This window comes from Malania oleifera, chromosome 4 (genome assembly GCF_029873635.1).
Source record: "Malania oleifera isolate guangnan ecotype guangnan chromosome 4, ASM2987363v1, whole genome shotgun sequence".
In the NCBI taxonomy this organism is placed as follows: domain Eukaryota; kingdom Viridiplantae; phylum Streptophyta; class Magnoliopsida; order Santalales; family Ximeniaceae; genus Malania; species Malania oleifera.
The window spans coordinates 123,465,618-123,491,527 of record NC_080420.1 but is presented as its reverse complement, the minus strand read 5'-3'; the positions used below and the strand labels follow the sequence as shown (position 1 = coordinate 123,491,527).

Below are 25,910 nucleotides of genomic sequence, written 5' to 3'. Positions count from 1 at the left end.
TTTCCATTTTTTAGTTTTCCAAAATATTGTAAAAAATTTAGCTTATTTTTAAAATTTTCAACCTTCAAATTAAATGGAAAAAAAGTTTTTTTAATTGTGCAAAATAATATTTCATTTTTTTGACCCCAAGATCACGGGTTCGATTCCCCCTTGAGAGTTTACCCTGGTGAATTAACAGGGGTGTGTCAATGGGCGGGCGGCTTTCACCCCCCCAGGTTTGGTGCTGCACTATAGTGTCCAAAGTGGCGCAATGGTGGCTGGAGTCCCCGGGTTATCAAAAAAAAAAATAATTTTTTTTATTTCTAGATTTTAAAATAATTACAAAGAAGACAACTTGTTTCTAGATTTCTCACTGTCCTACCTTCCAAAGTTAGATATCATATAATAATTCTGCATCAGGTCTCAAATTCTCCTTGGGATCTTGAAATGAAATAAGTCTTTCTTTTTTTGGAAAAAAAATAGTATTAGTTTCTTAATGACTTGGCTGTACATGATTCTGTACATGCATGCTCTGTTCCATTGAGTGGCATGTTGGCATGGGGGATGGAGGAGATGTATATACATCACGCCAATAAAAAAAAAAAGTAGGTGGCCAGATCTTTGTGGTTGTGGGCCTGCATTGGGGGTAGGTGGCCATATGCATTCTTAAGATGGAGAATGTCCTATTTCTATAATTTGTTTGCAAAACCTACTATTTAGTATTTTGAGGTCTTAAGAAGTTTATTTTCATAAAAAAATTCCAGTTCTATCGAAGGAAGTCAAACATCTTGCTCCACCAGCAATAAGCATTAGAGCAATGAAAATGAGTTGACAATGAATTTCATCACCACCAAAACACATCATCCAAACATTTGGAGATATGGCCTTGTGAGGCTGCCTAATGTACAACATATTTTTGGTGTTGACTCTGTCAAGGATTGTCAACCAAGTGAGAGCATTGAATTTAGTGGGAACCTTCGCTCTCCAAATTTGATCTGCAAGGGGAAAAGAAATAGAGGAGAATGAGTCAGCTGAGAGAGAAACGATTTGCAAGAAAAGACTCCAGAACCATCCAAAATCCAAACCCTGGAATCCCTTCTTGTTGAAGGCAAGAAACAATCCAGGAAAGGGGTCATTTGGTATCAGTACTTAAATTATGTACACAAAAACCAAAAGAATACTAAAAAAACAGAAACAAAAACTAAAACCAAAAACCAGCCTGATTGGTTAATATTTCTAAAAAATAAAACAAATCAGAACTTAATTTGAACAAATCCTTGTTTTTGCCCTTGAATCAAATAACAATTAAAAATACGATTAAAATAATAAAAATAAAAAGAATATAGATTATAAGTTTGATAATAAAACTGATATATTTTCTTAGTTATTATATTTCAAAATTCAGTTTTTAATTATACAAGAATAATTTTACTGTCCATGACGTGTTCAAGTTGTTTGGAAAATTTATGGATATTTTTACTTCAATTATATTTTAAATTCACTTGGTCATTTTATTTTAATTTTAATTAAAAATTATGTATAAAATGAATGACTTAATCTGCAAAGTTTGTTAATAGTTATTTTGGTCATTTAGCATGATTGATATGAGCTACAGTTATGTTAGTAGGTGTAAATTTGTAAGGGTATTTTGGTCATTGGAATGTGCTTGACATATATTATAAATAGAGGAAGAGGCCTATCATTGAGGTTAGGTCTTCAATTCACCAAACACTTCAAGATGTATCAAAGCCAGGTTCAGACCCTAGGACCTGTGGATATTTCTGTAGCAATAGGTTTCCAAAACAATTGAAAGTCATTAAATTTGATTTTCAGTTTTTCAAAAACAATTGAAAATCGACAACATACATAGAAAACTAGGGACATAAAAATGTGTTTGCCATAATCTGCTTCTTTGCTGTGCGGCAACAAAAGCAAAAAAAAAAAAGAGAACAAAAATGATATCAAATTGATCCTAAGTGAAGAAGAGCTTAACAGCCTCACAATCATTAAGATTGCTGCTAAAGTGCAAATTCCAAGAAACAAACTCTGCTTACAGCCGTCAAAGAAGAAAGAAAAAAGAAGGTGCATTTTGCAATAAACAAATAGACAAAAAAAAAGAAAAAGCCGCCTAGGGAAAGCAACAAAGAAAGAAGACTTCCTCATTCGGGCATTTTCCTATAAACAAACTCGAGAGCCTTTACCCACTTTTTATTTAATACAAGGAAAGGAGAAAAAAGAAATCTGCAAAATTGATTTCAATGGCATTTTTCTTTTAAGAGCCCATGGTTCATCAATTTTGAATCTTTGATGATCTAGGTGATGAGGAACTCATCTAGTTTTTATGGGTGAAAATTATCTGATTTGTGCAAAGGTGAAATTCAAATCCTTTAAACAAAATTAGGTAGTTTTTCAGCTAGGATTGTGTGGCTTCATTGATCTCAGAAATGATTTGAACAGAAGGGTTTAATTTGGAATTATAGGGGATATCTACCTTCTGTTTTGTAAGAAATTATCAAATATGCTATCAAATATAAATTTCATAGCTTCAACCTTGACTGAATCATTTAGATTCTATGGAAGCATATGAAATGTTGTTAATCCTTCCACCAGGAGAAGACATTGGGAGGTCTATTCGATGTTCTATCTGATATATTATTCTGGTCAAATATGAATTCTGTTTCCTTTGTATGATGTGCTTTAGCAGCTTTTATGTGTGTGTGTGGGCCATGCTACATTGTCCATTCAATGCATGTTAAAGTCATTCTGACATAGCATGAGAGGTAGTGCTTGAGTCAATGTAAATGACCATGGAATGATAGCTGCTATTTTTCTGTGAAGTGTACATATGTATCATAATGTTGACAACTATGATTTGTCTTGTCAGGCAATTTCCATTGAAGGGCTGAAAAGATCACTACGAACAGACTACATTTTAAAAGTAATTCTCTTTGTAACAGCAAAATCATTCTTCTTAGTTGTAAATTTTTAATTCATGTATTTTTAAATGCCTTTTTCAATTGATTTGTCCATCACTTCGCTGTATTCTCAGATCCTTGGACTTGATATATGTGCTGAGACATTGGTAGGAGATGCCATGAGAAGAGGTATCTCTGGAGGTCAAAAAAGAAGATTGACTACAGGTATTGTGGATGGAAGGTTGACAGCTTTAGCAAATTATTAATCTCACATGCATCATAGTTTTCAGAAGCAGTTGTCATAAGGGAAGATTTAGAGTAAGGGAAACATATACTGAATTGTTCTTAAGAGAACTTCTTTTTGTTTCAAATTGTGCAGGGGAGATGATTGTAGGTCCCACAAGAGCTTTGTTTATGGATGAAATATCAAATGGCTTGGACAGTTCCACTACTTTTCAGATTGTAGCTTATCTGCGGCAGTTGGTGCATATCGTAGATGCAACCATACTAGTTTCTCTTCTTCAGCCAGCACCAGAAACCTTCGATCTTTTTGATGACATTATTTTGATGGCTGAAGGGAAGATTGTGTATCATGGACCACGTGATCATGTTCTAGAGTTTTTTGAGGATTGTGGATTTAAATGTCCTGCAAGAAAAGGCATCGCTGACTTCCTCCAGGAGGTAAGTGCATCACTACTTTAAATCAATTGCATTTATGTCCTTGTTTCTGCAAGGTTGAAGCACTCAACCTTTTTTAATTACTTTTCAGGTGATCTCTAGAAAAGATCAAGCACAGTACTGGGTTCACACAGAACAACCTTACAGCTATGTTTTTATTGATTGGTTCTCTTCAAAGTTCAAGGCATTTCCTTTAGGGGAGAAGCTGGATGAAGAACTCTTGGAGCCTTTTGTTAATTCCCAAATCCCTAAGAATTCTCTTTCCTTCAGCATGTATTCGCTTTCAAAGTGGAAACTCCTTAGCACTTGTTTGTCAAGGGAATTTCTTCTAATGAGAAGGAATGCTTTTGTCTATATATTTAAAGTAGCTCAGGTTGTGGCCAATACCTTTTTTTCTTTCGCCTTCCCCCCCCCCACCTTCCTTTTTATCCCTTTTATTTTAATCTCTAGCACAACTGACTTCTATTTTGCTCTTTAACTTGTTAACACTACTATATCAGAAGCCCTTAAAATTTTAGTCTTGTTTTATCCCTTTTCTTTGCAGCTTGTCATCCTTGCGCTTATCCAGATGACTGTATTTCTGCGGACTCAAATGGATATTGATGTTGTTCATGCAAATTACTACATGGGTGCCCTGTTTTATGCACTCATGGTACATTTCCTTGACGGACTTCCAGAATTGTCCTTGACTGCTGCAAGGCTTCCTATTTTTTATAAACAAAGAGACTTCTACTTTTACCCAGCTTGGGCTTATGCAATTCCAGCCACTATTCAAAGGGTTCCCCTTACATTGTTGGAATCTTTGATTTGGACATCTCTTACTTATTATGTCATTGGTTACAGTCCAGAGGTTGGAAGGTAAGACCTATACCCTAAACTTGCATTAATCATGGGGTTCCTTTGGGAAAAAAAAAAAATCTTTAGTCATCTCTGGTTGGAATGAATTATTATTTGTTTTTATACACATCTGGATGGCCTATTCATGGGAACAATCAAAACTGTTAAATAATATATAAGCATCTCAGCAGCATTGGGCACTCGTATGCCAGATAACCCTATATTTTACTATGTTGGATGCACAATAAATTCACTTTGTTCTTTTCATGACTCTTAAGCTTTATTGATTATTGTGTCTTATCAGATTCTTCCGCCAGTTCATTCTACTTTTTGTTGTTCGCTTGTCATCATTATCCATGTTCCGTTTTCTGGCCTCAATCTTGCGAAACAAAGATGCTTCTTCAATGGCTGGTAGCATGTTGTTGTTAGCGGCTTTTTCATTTTCTGGCTTTGTCATCCCACTGTGTAAGGCTGACTATCTACCCTATCCAATTAGATTTTTGGATAATTATCTTGAAAGATGAACTTAGGGCTTCGTTCTTATGTTGCAGCCTCTATGCCAGTGTGGTTGAGATGGGGATTTTGGGTTTCTCCAATGACGTATGGAGAAATAGCCCTATCTGTAAATGAGTTTCTTGCTCCACGTTGGCAAAAGGTGAGTATTAGACTGCATGATTTGTTGGTTTTTGTAATGTGTGAATGTAAATAGCTTTGTGGTAGAACATAACTTTGTGAGTGCCATAATTTTAAGGCTCATGTAGTTGCATGAACAATTTGAATGGATGATGAAACCTTGAAATAGACTAATGTGGGAAGTATACTGAATAGAATAATTACAATAATCCTTTCTAACTAATGATTTGCATCTCTCTTTGTAATAATTACTATGATCATCATTATTACCGTCACTGTGAACAGTAACTTTGCTCGTCCTAGTTTTTACTATTATATTACATGAATCCATTTGCATTACATCGTATCATGATAAAAGTTATGGGTATACTGTTTTGTTTTTTAGGGTCTTGAAACTTGATTTGATTTCTGTTTTTATTTAGGCATATTTGCTCACACCTGCCAACAACCTGCTAATGTTTCCATTAATTATCATTTCACTTCCAGAAGATAATTCATGACTATTTCTTTCCTTATTTCAGATTAGTAATTTTTAGTCGATGTTTCAGTTCCTATATTTCTTTCTAGAATGCCAGTATTCTTACTTCATTACTTGTGTCATGGCTCATGGTTTACTTCTCTACATGTTCTGATCCTTTGTTCATTAGCTCAAACCCATTAAGATGATTAATGGAAGAATCTGTAGATTGAAGATTAGCTGTTGAGGTGTAGTAGTAGATATGCTAATTGGAAATAATGGATTGTATACAAGTACATAATATCTGTTCACGGTTTGCTTCTCTGCATGTTCTGATTCTTTATTCATTAGCTCAGTCCGATGAACAAGATGATTTGAGCCTGTAGATTAAAGAATATTGTTGAGGTGTAGCTGTAGATACTTCAGTTGGAAAATAATGAAATATGGAATAATGGATTATATACAAGTATGGTATATGCACCAATGAGGAGGGGAGGGCCAGTTACTGTTTGTGGCAGTATTAGGGGTAGGGGTAGACATAAAATAACTTGGAATGAGATAGTAAGGTTTAACAACCCTTGATTTGTAATAGAATGTTGCACAAGGTCGTGTAAATCGGCAGAAAAGGATCCCTGTAGCGGACCCCACCTAGTAGGACTTAAGGCTTTGTTGTTGTTGTGTATACAAGTATGGAATATCTGAGCACCGCTTATCATTTTGACCTTTATGGCTACAACATATAAAAACGAAATAGATGGTCAAGCTGTGCAGTTGTTTTGTGCTTTTCAACCCCATTTGCAGATGCTGCCTGCAAATATAAACATTGGAACAAAAACACTTGAGAGCCATGGAGTTAACTTCGACGGACAACTGTTTTGGATCTCAATTGGTGCCTTACTAGGGTTTATTATCATTTTCAACATTGGTTTTACCTTGGCCCTGACTTTCTTAAAGTGTAAGTTCATTATTCTTATAATGATCTGAACTTAATAAATAGTACAGTTATTTCAAATTGGTCACCACATTTTATCTTGCCTCCAGCTCCTGGTAGGTCTTGTGCCGTTATATCAAGTGAAAAGCTTGCACAAATACAGAGAACTGAATATTCTAGCCATGGTTCACGCATCAATGATGAGTCCAGAAATTCTCCTCCTACAATTCTTTCAGAACCCAATAAAGGTGTGATTTATGTATTTCTTTTCTTACATTTCCTTAGACTGTAGCCCCTCCACATCTCCTCTCATTGATATCATACTCAGTCTGTTTAAAATATACTTATAAATATTCTTAAGGGTGCTTTGCCTCTCTTGACAGACAGGAAATTTTTACCTTTCCAACCGCTACCAATGACATTTCAAGACATGCAATACTATGTTGACAACACTTTGGTAATCATATAATTCATCTTTCTTGTATATTCCGGTTGGCTGTAGCATATAAGTTGTCATTTTTATGAAAAGATAATGGTAAGTTCTGATATTGTCCTTTTGGTTTCAGGGAATGAAAAAACAGGGTTACAGTCAGAGGAAACTACAACTTCTTTGTGATATTACGGGTGTATTGAGGCCTGGTGTTTTGACAGCACTGATGGGTGTCAGTGGTGCTGGGAAAACAACTCTTCTGGATGTTCTTGCAGGAAGAAAAACTAGTGGTACTGTTGAAGGGACAGTTAAAATTGGAGGGTACACTAAGGTTCAAGAAACATTTGCTAGGATTTCAGGCTACTGTGAGCAAGCTGACATACACTCCCCACAAATCACTGTAGTAGAATCTGTTATTTATTCTGCTTGGCTGCGTTTGTCTCCTGAAGTTGATTCAAAAACTAAATCCGTATGGTTATATAGATGTCATTTTTTTTTTTGTTCAGTTTTGAATTTATCGTTGAGATAATTATGTATTAATCATGCTTTGGCATGCCCCTTGCAGGAATTTGTAAATGATGTCCTTGAGACTATTGAGCTTGATGGAATCAAAGATAACATAGTAGGCATACCTGGTGTTAGTGGTCTCTCAAATGAGCAACGTAAGCGGCTCACTATTGCTGTGGAGCTTGTAGCTAACCCCTCTATTATCTTCATGGATGAACCCACATCTGGTTTGGATGCTAGAGCTGCTGCAATTGTAATGAGAGCAGTGAAGAATGTGGTTGGTACAGGAAGAACAATTGTTTGTACGATTCACCAACCAAGTATTGAGATATTTGAAGCATTTGATGAGGTAATGGAACAATTTATCACCTACTGTGAAGTATAATATGAAAATAGAATTAATTTTGAGACTGGAATGAATTTTGATAAGCCAAAAATGGAAGTAGTTTGATTTGCTTCTGAAAATTCCCTGTACTCAATATTGTAGGTCTGGTTCACTGATAATTGTTTACTAATGGGCCATGCTATAGACATAATAATTGTTTACTAGCAGGCCATAGGTTGATTAATGTGAAGATGAAGAAAAAGATGATTAGGGAATTGGATTTTGGAGATGATGTTATTTTTTTATTCTCGTTTGATTGCAAATGAGATTGCAAATTTCTTTTCCAATATTTATTCGAAGGAGAATTTATATAGGCCTATGATTGGGGGTTTAAATTGGAATGGATCATATGAGTTGCTTGGAAAAGCCTTTTGAGGAGGAGGAAGTTAAGACAACTGTGTTTGGGATGGAAAGGGATAAAGCTTTGGTTTCAGATGGGTTGACTTGTTTTTTTTTCCCAAGAGTGTTGGATGTGGTTAGGGTGGATTGTTAAAGTATTTAATAATGGGATTTTGAGTAAGAGCATTAAGTCCAATTTCATCACCTTGGTGCCTAAGAGGAATAGATCTATTAAGACTGCTGATTTTAGGCCTATTAGTTTAATGACTAGTGTGTATAATATCATTGCTACATTAAATGTGTATAATATCATTTCTAAGGTTCAAAGTGGTGCATTTGTTTGGGGGGGGGGGGGTTAGGCAGATTGTTGATGCTATTTTAGTTGCTAATGAGGTTGTAGAGGAGGTTTGTAGGAAGAAGGAGAAGGGCATTCTTTTCAAATTGGGTTTTGAGAAAAACTTATGATAGGGTTAGTTGGAATTTTTGGATAACGCATTGGCTAAAAAAATGTTCTCTAGAGATGGAGGACTTGGATGGGGGGTTGTTTGTCAAATGCTTTTTTCTCAGTTATTGTGAATGGAGAACCTAAATCATGGTTTTGAGTATCAAGATTATCTCCCTTTTTTTTGTTTTGGTTGTTGATGTTTTGAGGGGATTGCATTACTCTTATTCAGGCTTGTCTTGCTAGTATCCCTTTTATTATTTGTCTGTTTTTAGGATTCTGGTGGGGATAGCAAGTAAAATTGAGAAGATCATGCGAGATTTCTTCAGGTCTGGGGTTGGGGATAAGAGAGATCATGTTGACTATTTGTAGGTATAGGTTGGAGAAGGGGGGGGGGGGGGTTGGGTTTGGTAAGATGGTTTCTAAGAACATTGCTATTTTGGCTAAATGATTATGGCGGTTTCCCTTAGAGGAGTCCTCTTTTTGGCATAGATTCATTAAAAGTAAATTTGGTATGCATGTGAATGGTCGGGATGCTGATTTAGGAATTAGATGTTCTTCATAAAGCTTGTAGAGGTGTATTTCTCAGGGCTACCTTCTCTGTTCCTCATACTAGGTTTGTCTTGGGTAATGTTTCTTTTATTCATTTTTGGGAAGACTTCTGGGTGGTAAATACTGCTTCATTATATTCTTTTCCTTGTCTTTATCTTTTGAGTTCAGGTGATAATGAGGTTATTTCCTTCTTTTTGATTTTTGAAGGTTATTCATTTTCTTGGGACTTCCACCTCCATGGAACTCTTAAATATTAATGATAGAGAGGTAGAGGAGTTGTCTTCCTTGTTGATGTTATTGGGGACTTCTTGTCCATCCTTTGGGTGGATAGGCATTCTTGATCTTTAAACTTTTTGGGGGTTTTATTCTTGCAAATCTGTTTATGACTACTTGATTAATGCTAATATTTCCTTTCCATTCCATAGAATTATTTGGAAGGCCAAAGTTCACTCAAAGATCAAGGCTTTTATCTGGTTGGTTGTTCTTAATAGAGTTAACACCAAGAGTGTCACAGAGTAGGAGACCTTCAAAGGCACTTTCTCCTGATATGTGTTTTCTTTTCCTTTATAGTTCTGAAACAGTGGCTTATTGTTTTTGCGATGCTCTTTTGTTTAGAATATATGGAATAAGCTTTTTAGTCTTTTGGGAGAATATTGGGTTTGTTTGAAGTTGGCAGAGGATTTGTTTGCTGCTCCTTTTGCTGGTTTTTGGTAAAAGGAAGGATGGTCATGCTTTGTGGATGTGTGTGGTTTTTGCAGTTTCGTGTGGTTTATGGATTGAAAGAAAGGTTCATATATTTTTGAGAAAAAAAGCTGAAGGAATCTTCATTGCGGGAGAAGATTTATTATCTGGCCTTGCTTTGGTGTGCTTCTGCTGGTTGTTTTAAAGGAGTGAGGTTTTCGGATATCTAACGGGATTGCTATCCTTTGTTAGTTTGATTGCTTGATTTTTGTTTTATTGTATATGTTTTAGTTTTTTCTCCTTTTTCTTTCTTCCTTTTTAGAGGATTTCTTGTTCTCCTTTTTGTACATTTTTCTTTTTCTAATAAATTCATCTTCTCTTGCTATCAAAAAATAGTATAATGTCTTTGGTTAGGCTTCTACTAGTATCTAAAAGGTCATTTTCTTTGGGAGTTGTTGGAGACAGCTTGTTGTTCTGTGCTGTGTTTCCTCATAAAGAGTAACAATATTAAAGGGAATCCAAATTGGTGAACTGAGCCCCCTTCATGTCTGTTGCCACTCAGCTCATCAAGTTACTTCCCATTTCCTCTTTCAATACAAATAGAAAATTGAGATTTCATAGCCTCAAGTTTGTTTGGTGAGTTGAAGTGACAAGATCATTATAAATGGGAAAAATTAAGATTTTATAGCTCTATTTGAATTGGTTAGTTACCTCACTTTTGTGACTGTTTGGGCACCATTCTACCCTTCCAGTCTGAGACAAAAGGTTAACTAGTGTGAAGTTGGTCATATGGATGTAAGTTTCATTTTTTCATTGAACAATGAAGTGTAGTTTGGAATTGTTATGACTAATTAAATTCTCCCAAAAGCATCTCTTTGCACGACATTTTGCGAGATAGAGTAGTAAATGAACTTCTGTACTATTAAGTGGCGGGATTGTTTATTGTTAATCAATCTATATGAAATTTCATATATTTAAGTTGGCTTACCATTACCATTGTGAACTTCCAGAATGATGCCCTTCTTGGAGCTATGAAGGTAAGTAATATAGTGGACTTTTAGTCACTTACAACTTATCAGAGATGTTGCACCCTGTTTTTAATAGATTGTGCATTTATTAAAAATTTAAAATATCCACCTAGTTCTTTGGCGGATGGCATGGAGTTGAGATCTAATATCTTTTCATTTTCACTACAGCTGATTCTCTTGAAAAATCGTGGACGAATAATATACTCTGGACCTTTAGGTCAACACTCAAGTAGGCTCATTGAATATTTTGAGGTTAGTTTAAAGCATCGTATTAACCATCTAGATTTTGGCCTTTTCATTCTTTAATATATATACTACTTGTAATTTGCATCCAATATATTGATAAATGTAATGAACATATGACCTTTGTTCCTTCTGATAGGGTATCCCTGGGGTTCCAAAGATAAGAAATAACTACAATCCAGCAACGTGGATGTTGGAAGTCACTTCTGCATCTGCAGAAGCTGAACTTGGTGTTGATTTTGCTCAAATTTATAAAAGTTCTGCTCTATGCGAGTGAGTTCAACTACTTATGTGTGAAACTGAACAATTGTTATTGCCTTATGAAGTATAACTGCAATATAATCTCAACTATGGATCGTGTTACTTTCACCCTTCAAGACAAGCATTGGAAAGGGGCTAAAATACGTTTTCCTTCTACATGGTCTGGGTCATCCTCATTGTTAGTGGACCTATATGGAAATACAAATTTGGTGATCATAAATATCACATAGGTTGCTTATCATATAGGCCATTCTTCTAGTTGCTTGTCAACTAGGAGCCACACTCACACGGTCCATTTATTTGATAAGCAGGACATTTGAATTTTAATTTAGGTAATTGATGGTATTGTTAGGAACTTAGAATTTAAGTGCATAATCTCAAGTAAGGAAACCTGCGTGAAAAGGATATCTTCTGTTTATTGTATCAACAGAAGAGGGGTTAGAAGTGTAGTGAAATTTCTCTCTTTTACTGATTAAAAAAGTAATGTTTGCATAAGAAGGGTTTGTTGCTTTCTGAAAACTGCATTTATCTATCGGAGATTACTGCAATAGAACCTCATCATTTCTGCAGTTTGATTTGTGGTTACACGATCGTTCACTTTTGTACTGTCATTACAGCAAGGTTTAGATTGCAAGTTAATATACTGTAAATCACTAAATCAGTCTGACAGGTATCAATTAAAGGTGCAGTTTTCATCCTATCAGTTAATGCATGTTGCAGCAAAATAAACAGTAATTGATGTAAGGCCCCCATGTAGCTCAAACTCTAGTTGTAGCATGGTTTCTTTTGAACTGACTAGTATTTCTTAAATTGTAGTCTGAGATTTGAATATGGGGGAATATAATAATATCCTGGTATGCTGCTAATTCGTGTTTGGGATTGGTGTTCCATTTTACTGATGATCCCATGAATGATGGTAGTGGGCTGCTTTCATTTTTTAGTAAAGTTTTTTCCGTTATTGCCTTTGATAGAATGCTTTGTGATGCACAATCATAGCATCTTTTACAGATAACCTTTGCTTGTATTATCTGTTCGTAGGGAGACCAAAATGCTCGTGAAGCAGCTGAGTACTCCACCTCCAGGTTCAAGAGAGTTACATTTTCCAACTCGCTTTTCTCAAAATGGTTGGGAACAATTCAAATCTTGCCTGTGGAAACAACATTTGTCTTATTGGAGAAGCCCTTCATACAACTTGACACGTTTTATCCTTACAATTGTCTCAACTTTGATTCTTGGGATATTGTTTTGGAAGCGAGGGGAAAAAATGTAAGTCTTTTTACACAAGTTACATTGTTAGATTGCATGATATCAGGATAGTTGAGTTTCCTGTCACTGAAGTACTAGTGAGATATTATTTGAGTGATCTCCTTTTTGCCAAATGAATCTTCTATTGGAGCTTCTATAATTCAACTGCCCAAGAGGCACCTTCCTCAACTTGTTTGATTCTGCAGCTTCCTAATACAAATCATTAGGGCTTATTTTCAAGCTTAAGTTTAAAATTGACGATAACTTAAGATTTTGTTGGATTGGAACTGATTTTATTTACTTTCCTTATTTGGATTGCTTATGTTGCTTACATAAAAACACCCTATTCTTGGTCTTAGTTTTTGGTTTTTCATTGGATTAATAATAATAAAAGAGTCCGTCTCATTTCTCTGCATTCTTCTTTTTTTCCTGACTTCCAATTCTTCCCAAAATTCTTCTTTTCTATAGTTTCCTCGAGTTCCTCTGTGCCACATTACTTAATACTGTCTGATATGGCTTTTGGCTTCATGCAATTGTGGATGATATGTGTACATCCAAGTACAGAGAACCAAGCAATGTCATTTTTATGGTTCTGGTATGGAATTTTCTGGTTCAAAGGTTGATGAATCAACCTTTAATACCTCAATGTATTACTACATTGCTTTAGATGACCAAGGATTTGTAATTGGTTGATCACTTAAGTTCATTACTGTTGACTGACTTTTCATATAGAAATTTCCTAGTTTGGTTTCTTTTACTATTCAAATGAACTCCTCCTCAGATAAGTGTGAATGTGAGGTTAACTTCTTGATTGAAATATGTGTTTCTTTGCAATAAACATTTTCTTAGATTCCCTTGCATGAGGATAGTATGACGATTGTCAAGTAATTGGTCTACTTCTCATTAGATCTTATGGCTGCATTATCAAGAACTGCAGTTTAGGATTCTGTTATTGGTTAGATTTTTCTGCTTATATCTAACATCATTTTTTATTTTTAATATATATTAGAAACAACGAGCAGGATTTGTTCAACATGCATGGTGCAATGTTCTCAGCTCTTTTCTTCTTGGGCTCAAATTTTTGCTTAACTATTATGCCTTATGCTGAGAGAGAGCGAGCGGTTATGTACCGGGAAAGATTTGCTGGGATGTACTCTTCATGGGCTTATTCACTTGCACAGGTATGATTTTGTGAACTCATTGGAGTTGATTACAAACTTTATTTAGTCAAAGCAGATCAAACTTATGTATCTCAAATTTACTAAATAACTTGATTAACCAGTTTTTTGGGGTCAGAGGTGAAGTTTTATTAAAAAATTCGTAAGAATGATTTTATTTTATCTTTATAAACTTGCCTTGAATTCTTTTGCTTTGGGATTTGGGTTCTTTGTAGACGTTTGAAGTGTAAATGATGGACTTAAATAATTGTTTCTTTGTAGGAAATTAGGTAGTATTTAGTAATTGGGAATCAACTCTAGAAATCGGAATCGGAATGATTGATTCCCGTTTCTAACATTTGTTTTACGGTAATCTCATTCCGATTGTCATTCCATACAGGAATGAGATTCCCCCTTTTGCCTACATTTTGATTCCGAACTCTTGCTCTGGAATCAAATCTTAATTTCAGGAAACACAGTATTTATTATAATATGACAATTTATATTACATAAAATTTAAAAATGATATTAATATTATGATATCTTTATTAATATTTAAAATATTGTTATATATTTTAGTATAAATATTAAATCATCATTTTTAATATTTTTATTATATATAATAATATTATAACATATAAAAGTTAACAGAACAATAGTAAATGTTAATATTATTATATAGTTGTCGTATGATTATTTATTTATTATATTATTATTTGTAATTTTAAAAATAAAATAAAATAAAAATTTATTATTATCATCAATTGTAAATATATAATAATAAAAGAACACTTAATAACCTTTAAAAGTGGACAAAATAGAAGTCAAATAGATTTTTTTTTTTTTTTTAACTAGGAGGGTAGACCGTTTTTCTTGCAAGGATTGTAAAGTTATTCCAGGTGAAAGTCTAACCACACAACATAGAGTCTTAGTGTTAAATATATAAATATATATATATATAAATATATATATATATAAATATATATATATAAATATATATATATATAAATATATATATATATATATTAAAAAATAGAAGAAAAAGGATAAAATAAACCAGTGTAAGAGAACTAGGTGGTGGAACCTAAAAGGAGAAAATATAATGAAATTTAAAGATAAAATGATCAAAATGTGGATTGGATTATAGAGGATGGGATAGATACAAATACTCTTTGGAGTAGATTAGCTAGCTCTATTAAAAAGATAGCAAAAGAGATTTTAGGTGAATCAAGGGAAAGATTCTCGAATAGCAAAGAAAGTTGGTGGTGGGATAAAGATGTACAAAAAGCCGTAAAGATGAAAAGAATTTGGTATAAAATGTGGCAAAATTGTAGAAACAGGGATAACTTTGAAAAGTATGAGGAGGCGAGAAAAGATGCAAAAAAGGCTGTTAGTGAAGCTAAATATAGATTATTTAATAGTTTGTATGATAGATTAGATACAAAAGAAGGGGAAAGAGATATATTTAAACTTGCTAAAGCTAGAGAAAGGAAGAATAAGGACTTAGAAAATGTAAAATGTATAAAATGTGAGGATGACATTGTCTTGGTTAAGGATGAAGACATTAAAGAAAGATGGTGAAGTTACTTTAGGAAGTTGTTTAAAGAAAACCAAATAGACGACTTAAATTTAGAATTTTCAAATGAGGAAAATACTAAAAATATGAGATTTATTTGCAAAATTAGAGTTAACGAAGTTAAGTTTGCACTAAAATAGGTGAAAAATGGGAAAGTTATGGAACCAGATAACATCCTAATAGAAGTTTGGAAATGTTTAGGTGATAACGGAATTATATGGTTAACTAATTTATTTAATACAATTATAAAAACTAAGAAAATGCCAGATGAATGGAGGAAAAACACTTTAATACCTATATACAAAAATAAAGGAGAAATTCAAAATAGTAATAACTATTGTGGAATTAAACTTATGAGTAATACGATGAAATTATGGGAAAGGGTAGTTGAACAAAGATTAAGGTTAGAAATGAAGGTCTCAGAAAATCAATTTGATTTTATGTCTGGGAGATCTACCACAGAAGCTATATATCTTTTAAGAAGATTAATGGAAAAGTTTAGGGAAGAGAAGAGGGACTTGCATATGATATTTATTGACCTTGAGAAAGCATATGATAGGATACCTAAGGAAGTTCTATGGTGAGTTTTAGAAAAAAAAGGGTGTATGTAGTAATTATACTGATATCATTAAGGATATGTACGATGGAGTAATGATTAGTGTATAAGGACTATAGGTGGAGAAACTAGAGAATTTACAATCACCATAGGTGTATATCAAGGATCTGCTTTGAGTCCTTATCTTTTTGCTTTAATGATGGTCCAACTGACTAAGAGTATTCAAAAGAAGGTTCCATGGTGTATGTTGTTTACAGATGATATTGTATTGATTGATGAAACTAGGGACGGAGTAGAGGCTGAGTTGGAATTATGGAGAGAAGCTTTGGAATCTAGTGGCTTTAGGATAAGTAGAAATAAGACAGAATATATGAAATGTAATTTTAGTTATGATAGGAGGAATATTGGAGACAAAGTTAAACTTGATGATGAAGAAATAAATAGCATTTGTAGATTTTGATACCTTGGATCTATTATGCAAGATGAAGGAGAAATTGAAGATGATGTAATGTATAGAGTTAAAGTGGGTTGGGTAAAATGCAGAAGTGCTTCAAGTGTGCTCTGTGATCGTAGAATACTCTTAAAATTAAAAGGGAAGTTTTATAGGGCAGCTATAAGACCAGTTATGCTACATGGATCGGAATGTTGGGCAACGAAGAAACATAATATCCAAAAAGTGAAAGTTTTTGAGATGAGAATGCTTAGATGGATGAGTGGTGTAACATTGAAAGATAAATTAAGGAATGAACATATTTGGGATAAGTTAGGTGTAGCTCCTATAAAAGATAAGATAAGGGAGGGACAACTCAGATGGTATGGACACTTGCAACGTAGGCCACATAGTGCACTAGTGAGGAAGAGTGAGTTAGTTACTGTGGGGGGAAATAGAAGGGGTAGGGGTAGACTTAAAATAACTTGAGAGCAGATAGTGAGTAAGGATTTAATATCTCGAATCTGTCAAAAGAAATGGTCCATGATTGCATAAATTGGCAGAAAAAGATTCATATAGCCGACCCCACCTAATGGAAATTAAGGCTTGGCTTTGTTGTTGTTGTTGTACATATATATATATATATATATATTATAATGTAATATTATATATAATATAATAAAATATATACTACATGAATATAAAAATAATATTAATATTGTAGTATATATAATATTACATAAATTTAAAAAGTAATGTTAATATTATGATGTCATTAAATATAAATATAGAATAATATTTTTAATGTAAAATATTTTAATCTTTATTATTAATAGTTATATTATATATAATAATATTATAACACATAAAAAGTAATAGAATGGTATTAAATTATAGAATACTATGATATAACTGTGGTGTGATTATTTATTTAGTATATTATTATGTATAACCTTAAAATAAAATAAAAAATTAATTATTAATATCATTAATAAAAATATATAATATTAAATTTTAATAATGTTACAATATAAAAATAAAGAATAAAATACTATTGTACAATAAAATACAATGCTATGATGATTTTTTTTATTATATTATTATTTTATATTAAATAATAAATTATGTTATATTGTTATATTATATGAGATTTTTATTTACATTTTAATAAATTACATATTAAAATGTAATACTTATAAAACATAATATTAATAATATAGTTAAATAATAATAATAATAATAATAATAATAATAATAATAATAATAATAAAATATAATATGCCAAGTTTAATCAAGTATATGATTATCAAAATGATTTTATTGTAAAAAATGATTTATTATATAACTTAATAAAATAATATTATATAATAATTTTATATTTATAATATTATCAGTCCATATTAAATTAATTGAATAAATTTTTTATATATAATGACATAATTGATAAACTAGACTCATTTCCAATTCCTACGTGTATATATACCAAACACTTTAATATAACTTCGATTCTGATTCTATGGCAAACCAAATATGAGAGTGGAATTTGACACTCCGTTTTTGATTCCAGTGAATATTGATTCCGATTCCGATTCGAATTCCAACTTTGAACCAAATGCTACCTTAGTTTTTATATGCACAGAGACAGATAGGAAAATAATTTGTTTGGATGCAATATCCTTAACTTTGTAATATAAGTGGCCTAATGACCCTCAACCTTCATCAAATCCACATCCAAACAATAAGAAAATAAAAGCGGGTCAATCTTAAATGAATTCTTATTGTCTTGTGCTAATTGAACTCCTCGAACTAAAAGGATTCTCATGTAAAATTTTTTTATTGGACTTGTGTTTGTATGGATATGGAAGAAACTCAGTATAATTTTGTACTACATTTTTCCAAATCCATACAAATCTAAATCCCAGGCTCAAAATCCATGGTCCCTAATGTAGGGTAAGAACAATTTAGTTATCATGATATTATCACAACAATAATTTAATTTCTAAACAAACTCTGATAATAAAAGTATCCTATTCTCCCTCAGATTTTTGTGAATATTGGACAAACAATGTGAAGTAGGCATAATCTTTATCCAATTTAATTCCTTTTACGAAAAAGAACTTTGTTTTACCTATGTTTCTTGTTTATTTATTGTTTGTATATACCTACATCTTACTTAATTGAACTGTTTGAACTTAACTTGCTGTATTTATGTTTAATTTTCTCATGCATCAAAATTTTCATGGGGGACATGTGCATCTTGACTAGTGTGTACCAATGTTTAAAATGAGAATTGGTCCTTGGCCTGGACAGGGTATTGAATTGGTCTGACTAATGGTCTGGTGGTTAGAAAAATGGTACTAGATTAATATTTTATCCCTTTTTTGTACATTTATGTGTGTGTGAATTGTACAAACATATATAAATAAAATAATTTCTAGAAAAAAAAACTGAACTCTCTTTAAATATTGAACTAAAATTTTTTGTTACTAATCAAATATATGAGTATATGTTATTATTTTGATTCATTATTGTTAGATCACCACTTTACATAAAAGCTTAATCTGTTAAGCTGTAGGTGCGGGAGTGTTAAGGCTTATACACATGGTTGGCCTACAGCTTAACAGATTAAGCTTTTATGAACACTTCCCCGCCTGTGCAGCCCAATTGCAAAAGGGAGATAAACCACCAGTAACATTCGTTATAGAGAATAAGATAATTCTTAAGAAACAAATAATAAATGTGGGCAACAAGACTAGAACCCCGGCCCTCTTGGCAACCATACTATGTTAGATCGCCACCTTACAAATAAAGTTGAAGATGTTAGGTTATGGGCCAACAATGTATATTAAGATGAGGAATGTTAGCAGCACTTGCTGCATGCGGTCTCTTCATACACCCTCCGTATGATTGGGTCATTTGGCATTATGTTTAAAAACAAAAATAGGCTACTTGTTTCATCCTTAACCATAATCCAAAAATTTCTGAAGTGTTCACCTTAGACTATGTTTGAAAAAAATGGCCAAGTGGTTCAATCATAGAAGAGAATATATTAGGAGACTGCAAGGAGCAACTATTCCTTGCATTCCTCTTAACTTAGTTTGAAAATAAATTAACCTTTTCAATTAATGTTTATAACCAACTCCGCTTCTGATGCACTTAATGTCTTAATCTTTTCACATACAGCCAGTCCCAAGCTCGGGTAAGAGAGGAGAGTTGTGTTTGGTAGCTGATAGTTAGCGTAAAATTTGTTAGATCACTATGATATGAATCCTTACCGAATATTTGCTGGGGCTTCCCCTATGAGTAACGTGTTGCAATTATACCACCTAGGTGTAACGAAGAGTGGGCTAGATCGTCACCTTGAAGCGATGCCATGTGTTGGCACCCAGGTACATTGTCAAATATGTGAGGATTCCCACATCATTCTGTGCATGGGCGAGTAAATAAGTTAGTTCAGGAGACTAGGATTAGATTAGAGACTATAGGGACACTTACGGGTAAAAGTATGGAAATTGTGGACACCATGATTAGAAGAAAAATTAATATAATTTGCCTTCAAGAAACTAAGTGAGTGAGGGAGAAAGTTAGAGAAATTGATAAATCAGAATTTAAACTTTGATACATTGGAAAAGAAAAACATAAGAATGAGGTAGCAGTTATTGTAGACAAAAATTTGAAAGATAGTATTGTATAAGTAAATAGAGTAGGAGATCAAATTATAAAAGTTAAGATGGTCTTAGGCCAAGAGATTATAAATATCATTAGTGCTTGTGCTTCTTAAATAGGCTTATTAGAAAAGCTTAAGAGACAATTTTGAAAAGATATGAATAGTATTATACAAGACATATCAAGGACTGCAAAAATATTCATAGGAGCATATCTGAATAAACACATTGGAAGGGATAATAACGGTTATCAGAGGATACATGGAGGATATAGATATGAAAACAAGAATGAGCCTGGAGAGATGATCTTAAACTTTGCTATGTCATACAATTTTATTACAATTAATACTTACTTTAAGAAGAGATAAGAACACTTAATAACATTTAAAAGTGGACAAAATGAAAGTCAAATAGATTTTTCTTAACTAGGGGAGGATCGTTTATCATAGAAGGATTGCAAAGTTATCCTAGGTGAAAGCTCAACTGTGCAACATAGAGTTTTAGTATTAGATATATGTATTAAAAATGGAAGAGAAAGGATAAAATAAATTAGTGTAAGAGACCTAGATGGTGGAACCTAAAGGGAGGAAATATAATAAAATTTCAAGATAAAATGATCAAAGATGGTGATTGGACTATAGAGGAAGGTGTAGGCACAAACATTCTTTGGAGTAGGATAGTTAGCTCTATTTTAAAAAATAACAATAGAGATTTTAGGTGAGTCAAGAGGAAGATTCTCAAATAGAAAAGAAAGTTGGTGGTGAGATCAAGATGTTCAAAAAGCCGTAAAGACAAAAAGAATTTGGTATTAAACATGACAAAAATATAGAAACATGGATAACTTTGAAAAGTATAAAGCGGCAAGAAAAGATACAAAAAAAAGGGCGTTATTGAAGTTAAACATAAATCATTTAATAATTTGCATGATAGATTAGATACAAAAGAAGGGGAAAAAGATATATTTAAACCTGATAGAGTTAGAGAAAGAAAAAGTAAGGACTTAGGTCATGTAAAATGTATAAAAAGTGAGCATGATATTGTCTTGGTTAAAGAAGAAGACATGAAACAAAAATGACAAAGTTACTTTAGTAAGCTATTTAATGAAAACCAAATAAAAGACTTAAATTTAAAATTGAAAAATAAGGAAAAGACTAAAAATATGAGATTTATTTGCAAGATTAGAGTTAATGAAGTTTGCATTAAAAAGGATGAAAAATGGAAAAACTATAGGACTGGATAACATTCCAATTGAAGTTTGAAAATGCTTAGGTGATAATGGAATTATATGGTTAACTAATTTATTTAACACATTTATAAAAAAAAAAAAGAATGCCAAAATAATGGAGGAAAAATACTTTAATACTTATATAAAAAAATAAAGGAGATATTCATAATTGTAATAACTATCGTGGAATTAAACTTATGAGTCATACTATGAAATTATGGGAAAGGATAGTTGAACAAAGATTAAGGCTAGAAACGAAGGTCTCAGAAAATCAATTTAGTTTTATGTCTGGGAGATCTACTACAGAAGTTTTATATCTTTTAATAAGACTAATGGAAACGTTTAGGAAAAAGAAGAGGGTTTTGCATATGGTATTTATTGATTTAGAGAAAGTGTATGATAGGGTACCTAGGGAAGTTCTATGGTGCGTTTAGAAAAAAAAAAGAAAAGGTGTATGTAGTAGGTATGCTAATGTCATTAAGGATATGTACGATGGAGTAATGACTAATGTAAGGACTATAAGTGGAGAGACTAGAAAATTTCCAATCACAATAGGTGTACATCAATGATCTACTTTGAGTCCTTCTCTTTTTACTTTAGTGATGGATCAACGGACTGGGAGTATCTCCATGGTGTATGTTGTTTGCAGATGATATTGTATTGATTGATGAAACAAGGGGTAGAGTAGAGGCTAAGTTAGAATTATAGAGAGAAACTTTAAAATCTAGAGGCTTTAGGATAAGTAGAAATAAGATAGAATATATGAAATTTAGTTTCAATAATAGTAGGAGGAATATTGGAGACAAAGTTAAACGTGATGATGTAGAAATAAATAGCACTTGTAGATTTCGATACCTTGGATCTATCATGCAAACTGAAGGAGAAATAGAAGAGGATGTATTGTATAGAGTTAAAGCAGATTGGGTAAAATGAAGAAGTGCTTAAAGTGTGCTTTGTGATCGTAGAATACCCTTAAAATTAAAAGGAAAGTTTTATTGGATGGTTGTGAGATCTGTTATGTTATATGGATTAGAATGTTGGGCACCTACGAAACAATATATCCAGAAAGTGAAAGTTGTCAAGATGAGAATGCTTAGATGGATGAATGGTATACCATTGAAAGATAAATTAAAAAATGAACATATTCGTAATAAGTTAGGCGTAACTTTTGTAGAAGATAAGATAAGGGGGGCAACTCAGATGGTTTGGGCACTTGTATTGTAGGTCAAATAGTGCGCTAGTGAGGAAGAGTGAGTTAATTATTGTGAGGGATAGTAAAAGGGGTAGGAGTAGACCTAAATTAACTTGGAATTAGATAGTGGGTAAGGATTTAATAGCCCTGAATTTGTTGAAAGAAAATTGTCCGTGATCGCATAAATTGGCGGAAAAGGATTCACGTAGCCGATCCCACCTAGTGGGACTTAAGGCTTGGTTTTCTTGTTGTTGTTGTAATCATTGTTTGTAACCATATATGAGCATATAAGTAGAAATACTATATGTGCTGTTCTATGTTTCAATAAAAAACTGATATGTAAGGCTATTCCTCCTAAAATGTCAAAGGTTTCATGCCTTTGAATTTTTTTAGGTTGAAGGCAGGGTCTAATCTGCAGGTTCACTCGAATCATGCTAGGTCTACCAGTTGGCCAGGTTGACCCCAAGCAGCCCATTTCCAGTTTGTTGAGAAACCTGGATTGGAAGTGGTTGGGTCAGGATTCAATCTGATCCAATTGGTTGAGCCTGTACTAGTTTCAAAACCATGGTACATACACAAACTAGTTTTTTGATATATGCAGAAAAAATTATGAACCATAACATTAATCAGAAGTTTATAAAAATTAATGTATGCATGATTTCACAACCCTGAATATTTGTTTTGGGCAGTATAAAATTGTTCTTTCAAGTAATCTTTTTCAATTTCCAAGTCCGAATTATCCAAATAAATTACGAATCACACTGCAAAACGTTTGCAACATCTTGGTTTATTGTGAACTACTTGTTTAGAGAATCATTCCAAGGAGTAGTTACCCTAAGAGCTCCATTGGTGAAATTAAGTGCACACATTTTTTTTTTTTGATTCATTGGGCCTGAACATGCTCATTTTATCAAGTACAAAAAAATAAAATATCGAATGATCACATCATTAATATAATAAAGCATAGAATAATATGCAATCTTTGAAATTATTTTAGAATGATAATTTATCTTGACTGTCTCCCTAGAAACATTAAATAAACTGAAGGCCATTGATCATCATTCAATTATTTGAAATCGTGGTTATGTTATATGACAGATTCATATATATATATATATATATATATATATATATATATTTATGTATTTCCAACTTATTTATATGTTGTTACTGATTTTGTAGGTGATTATTGAGGTTCCCTATCTATTCATTCTAGCAGTTATATCTGTGATCATCACATACCCAATGATGGGGTATTACTGGTCCGCGCAAAATATTTTTTGGTACTTCTATGCCATGTTCTTTGCGCTGCTGTACTTCACTTATCTGGGAATGCTGCTTATATCATTGACCCCAACTTTCGCAATAGCTGCAATTCTGGCTGCAGCCTTCTTCAGGATCCTGTATCTGTTTAGTGGGTTTATCATTCCTCAACCAGTAAGTTACTGATCTAAAATCTTGTCCTAATAAATAGAGAATATCAGTATGTAAGGTGCTTAACGCAGAGAACTATTGGATGCAAAGGAATGCCTGCAAAAGTTGCTGTCAAAGGCCCTTTATCCCTACTTTCATCACATTGAGTCCTGTCTTTTGAGTAAAAACACTAGTTAATTCCTTATCTCGTCTTAAAACATCCAAAATTAACTAAAATATGCCATTTAAGTTTAAAACAAGTGAGAAATTTGGCCCTCATTTTTTCCATTGACGTTTTAACTTTTATATATTGTTTCTTTGTAATTCTTGTCTGTCCATACAAGAATTATTGGGGACATTATTTTTGTCAAAAAATCTGCACCCTTATTTTGATAATTTTTTGCTCCAGCCTATGTTTCAGATTGAGGAAAACTGTATTATTTCATAAGTGGCAATCCAACTAGATCAGCTGACTCGATTATGACATTTGCGAGTTACTACAAGGCATAATAATAATAATAATAATATACAAAAGTAGTATGTCAAAAAATATTGACTTTAAAATATATGCTTGATGGCATGATCTCCATTATGTTTCTCTTTCAGTGGAGTTATGGTTCCTTCTATTTATGTTTTTCCCTCTTCTTGCAGCAAATTCCAAAGTGGTGGGTTTGGTTCTATTACCTGATGCCTGCATCTTGGACGCTGCATGGTCTGATGGGTTCACAGTATGGGGATGTAGACCGGGAGATTTTGGTATTTGGAGAAACTAAAGCCCTGGCTGCCTTTGTGAAAGATTATTTTGGGTATCAACGCGATCGGTTACCAATTGTGGGAGTTATTATTTTTGTCTACCCTCTCCTAGTTGCTTGTCTATTTGCCTGTTGTATACGTTGGTTGAAATTCCAAAGGAGGTAAGCCCTGCAAATGCAAATCCATCAATGTACTGTTAAATGACTTGATCAATTTATTGTAATGATCGAACCCTGTTTGGATCAGGTATTTTAGTGAGAGAGAACAAAAAAGAAAAAAAGAAAGAAAGAATGAATTAATTTTCTCTAGTAGTTCTCATCTCAAGCATTAATGGGAATGCAAAATTATGCAAATATGGTTGGATATTAAAACTAATATATTTTTCATTGGTTTGTTTTGTATTTTACTTTGTAATTATGATAATATTTTTGTTTGAAAATGATGATGTTCGAGGCTCTTCTAATTCACTGAGATAATATATCCATCTCTCTATCATTCTCCACTTAAATACCGAAGTATTATCTCATATTAGGAGTCGTAGTCCCCACCCGAACTATGGTCATTTATTTAAGAGAGCTTTGGATTTACCACTCGAGGACAATGAACTTTGTTTTTCTTTTTTGTTTTCATTTTGGTGATTTAGGATTAACCAATTCAAATCTTAAAGGAAATAGTTCCTCATGATTTAAAGGATAAAGGACGCTCACTTTGCTGAGGTTTGTTAAAAAGATAGAAATTTCACCTGATATTTTAAAATAGTTATAGACATTCACTGAGGTTTTAAAAATATCATAGTTCTTCCCCTTGATTTGTCAAAAAGAAAGAAACCTCTCTTCAAAAAATTTGTCTTTGTGCAAAATATAAGAAAAAGTTTCTTTTTTGACAAACCTCAATGAGGTTATTAAAATTTTTGACACCTTAGGGAAAGTTTAATTTTTAAAACCTTAAGGGAGATTATTGTCTTTTTGCCAAACCTTAGGAGAGGTTGCCTCTTACCCTAATTTAAATATTACCTTCCTATCAACCTAAAGTGCAGGAAATGATAATTATGGGATATCTTCAGACATTAATGTAAAAGTTACTTGTGGAAAATAATTTTTATATTTATTTAATTTATTAAATTTATAAAAAAATAATTAATTATTTTTTTAAAATTTTGTAATATTTACATGAAATAAATGAACAACTATAAATATTGTCACTATTTGTTTCTTTTACCTAATTTTATTTTTCAATTTAAAATTTTTAAATAATTTAAAAAATATCACCTTGTTTTCTACTTTTTCAACTCTGTATAGAACAACTAAAAAAAATCTTTTTAATTTTTTTTTTGATTTTTAACTGTTACTTTGTATATGGAAGTATACAATTTGGATCTTAAAATTTAATAATTTGTGTAG

At 32.6% G+C, this 25,910-nt stretch overlaps 1 protein-coding gene across 1 annotated transcript in view; it reads left to right on the top strand.

Moving 5' to 3' along the window:
• LOC131154401 (pleiotropic drug resistance protein 3-like) overlaps positions 1-24,911 on the top strand; it is a 30,252-nt gene extending 5,341 nt beyond the window's left edge. The window contains exons 7-24 of the mRNA XM_058107134.1: positions 2,864-2,917; positions 3,029-3,119; positions 3,274-3,575; positions 3,664-3,945; positions 4,117-4,430; positions 4,714-4,874; positions 4,961-5,064; positions 6,301-6,454; positions 6,541-6,678; positions 6,814-6,887; positions 6,997-7,329; positions 7,426-7,716; positions 10,963-11,046; positions 11,177-11,310; positions 12,337-12,564; positions 13,553-13,724; positions 23,527-23,781; positions 24,409-24,911. Coding sequence (XP_057963117.1) covers positions 2,864-2,917; positions 3,029-3,119; positions 3,274-3,575; positions 3,664-3,945; positions 4,117-4,430; positions 4,714-4,874; positions 4,961-5,064; positions 6,301-6,454; positions 6,541-6,678; positions 6,814-6,887; positions 6,997-7,329; positions 7,426-7,716; positions 10,963-11,046; positions 11,177-11,310; positions 12,337-12,564; positions 13,553-13,724; positions 23,527-23,781; positions 24,409-24,675 — 3,438 coding nt within the window. The 3' untranslated portion in view covers positions 24,676-24,911. The remainder of the gene's footprint in view (positions 1-2,863; positions 2,918-3,028; positions 3,120-3,273; positions 3,576-3,663; positions 3,946-4,116; positions 4,431-4,713; positions 4,875-4,960; positions 5,065-6,300; positions 6,455-6,540; positions 6,679-6,813; positions 6,888-6,996; positions 7,330-7,425; positions 7,717-10,962; positions 11,047-11,176; positions 11,311-12,336; positions 12,565-13,552; positions 13,725-23,526; positions 23,782-24,408) is intronic.
• Positions 24,912-25,910: the final 999 nt, after the last annotated feature.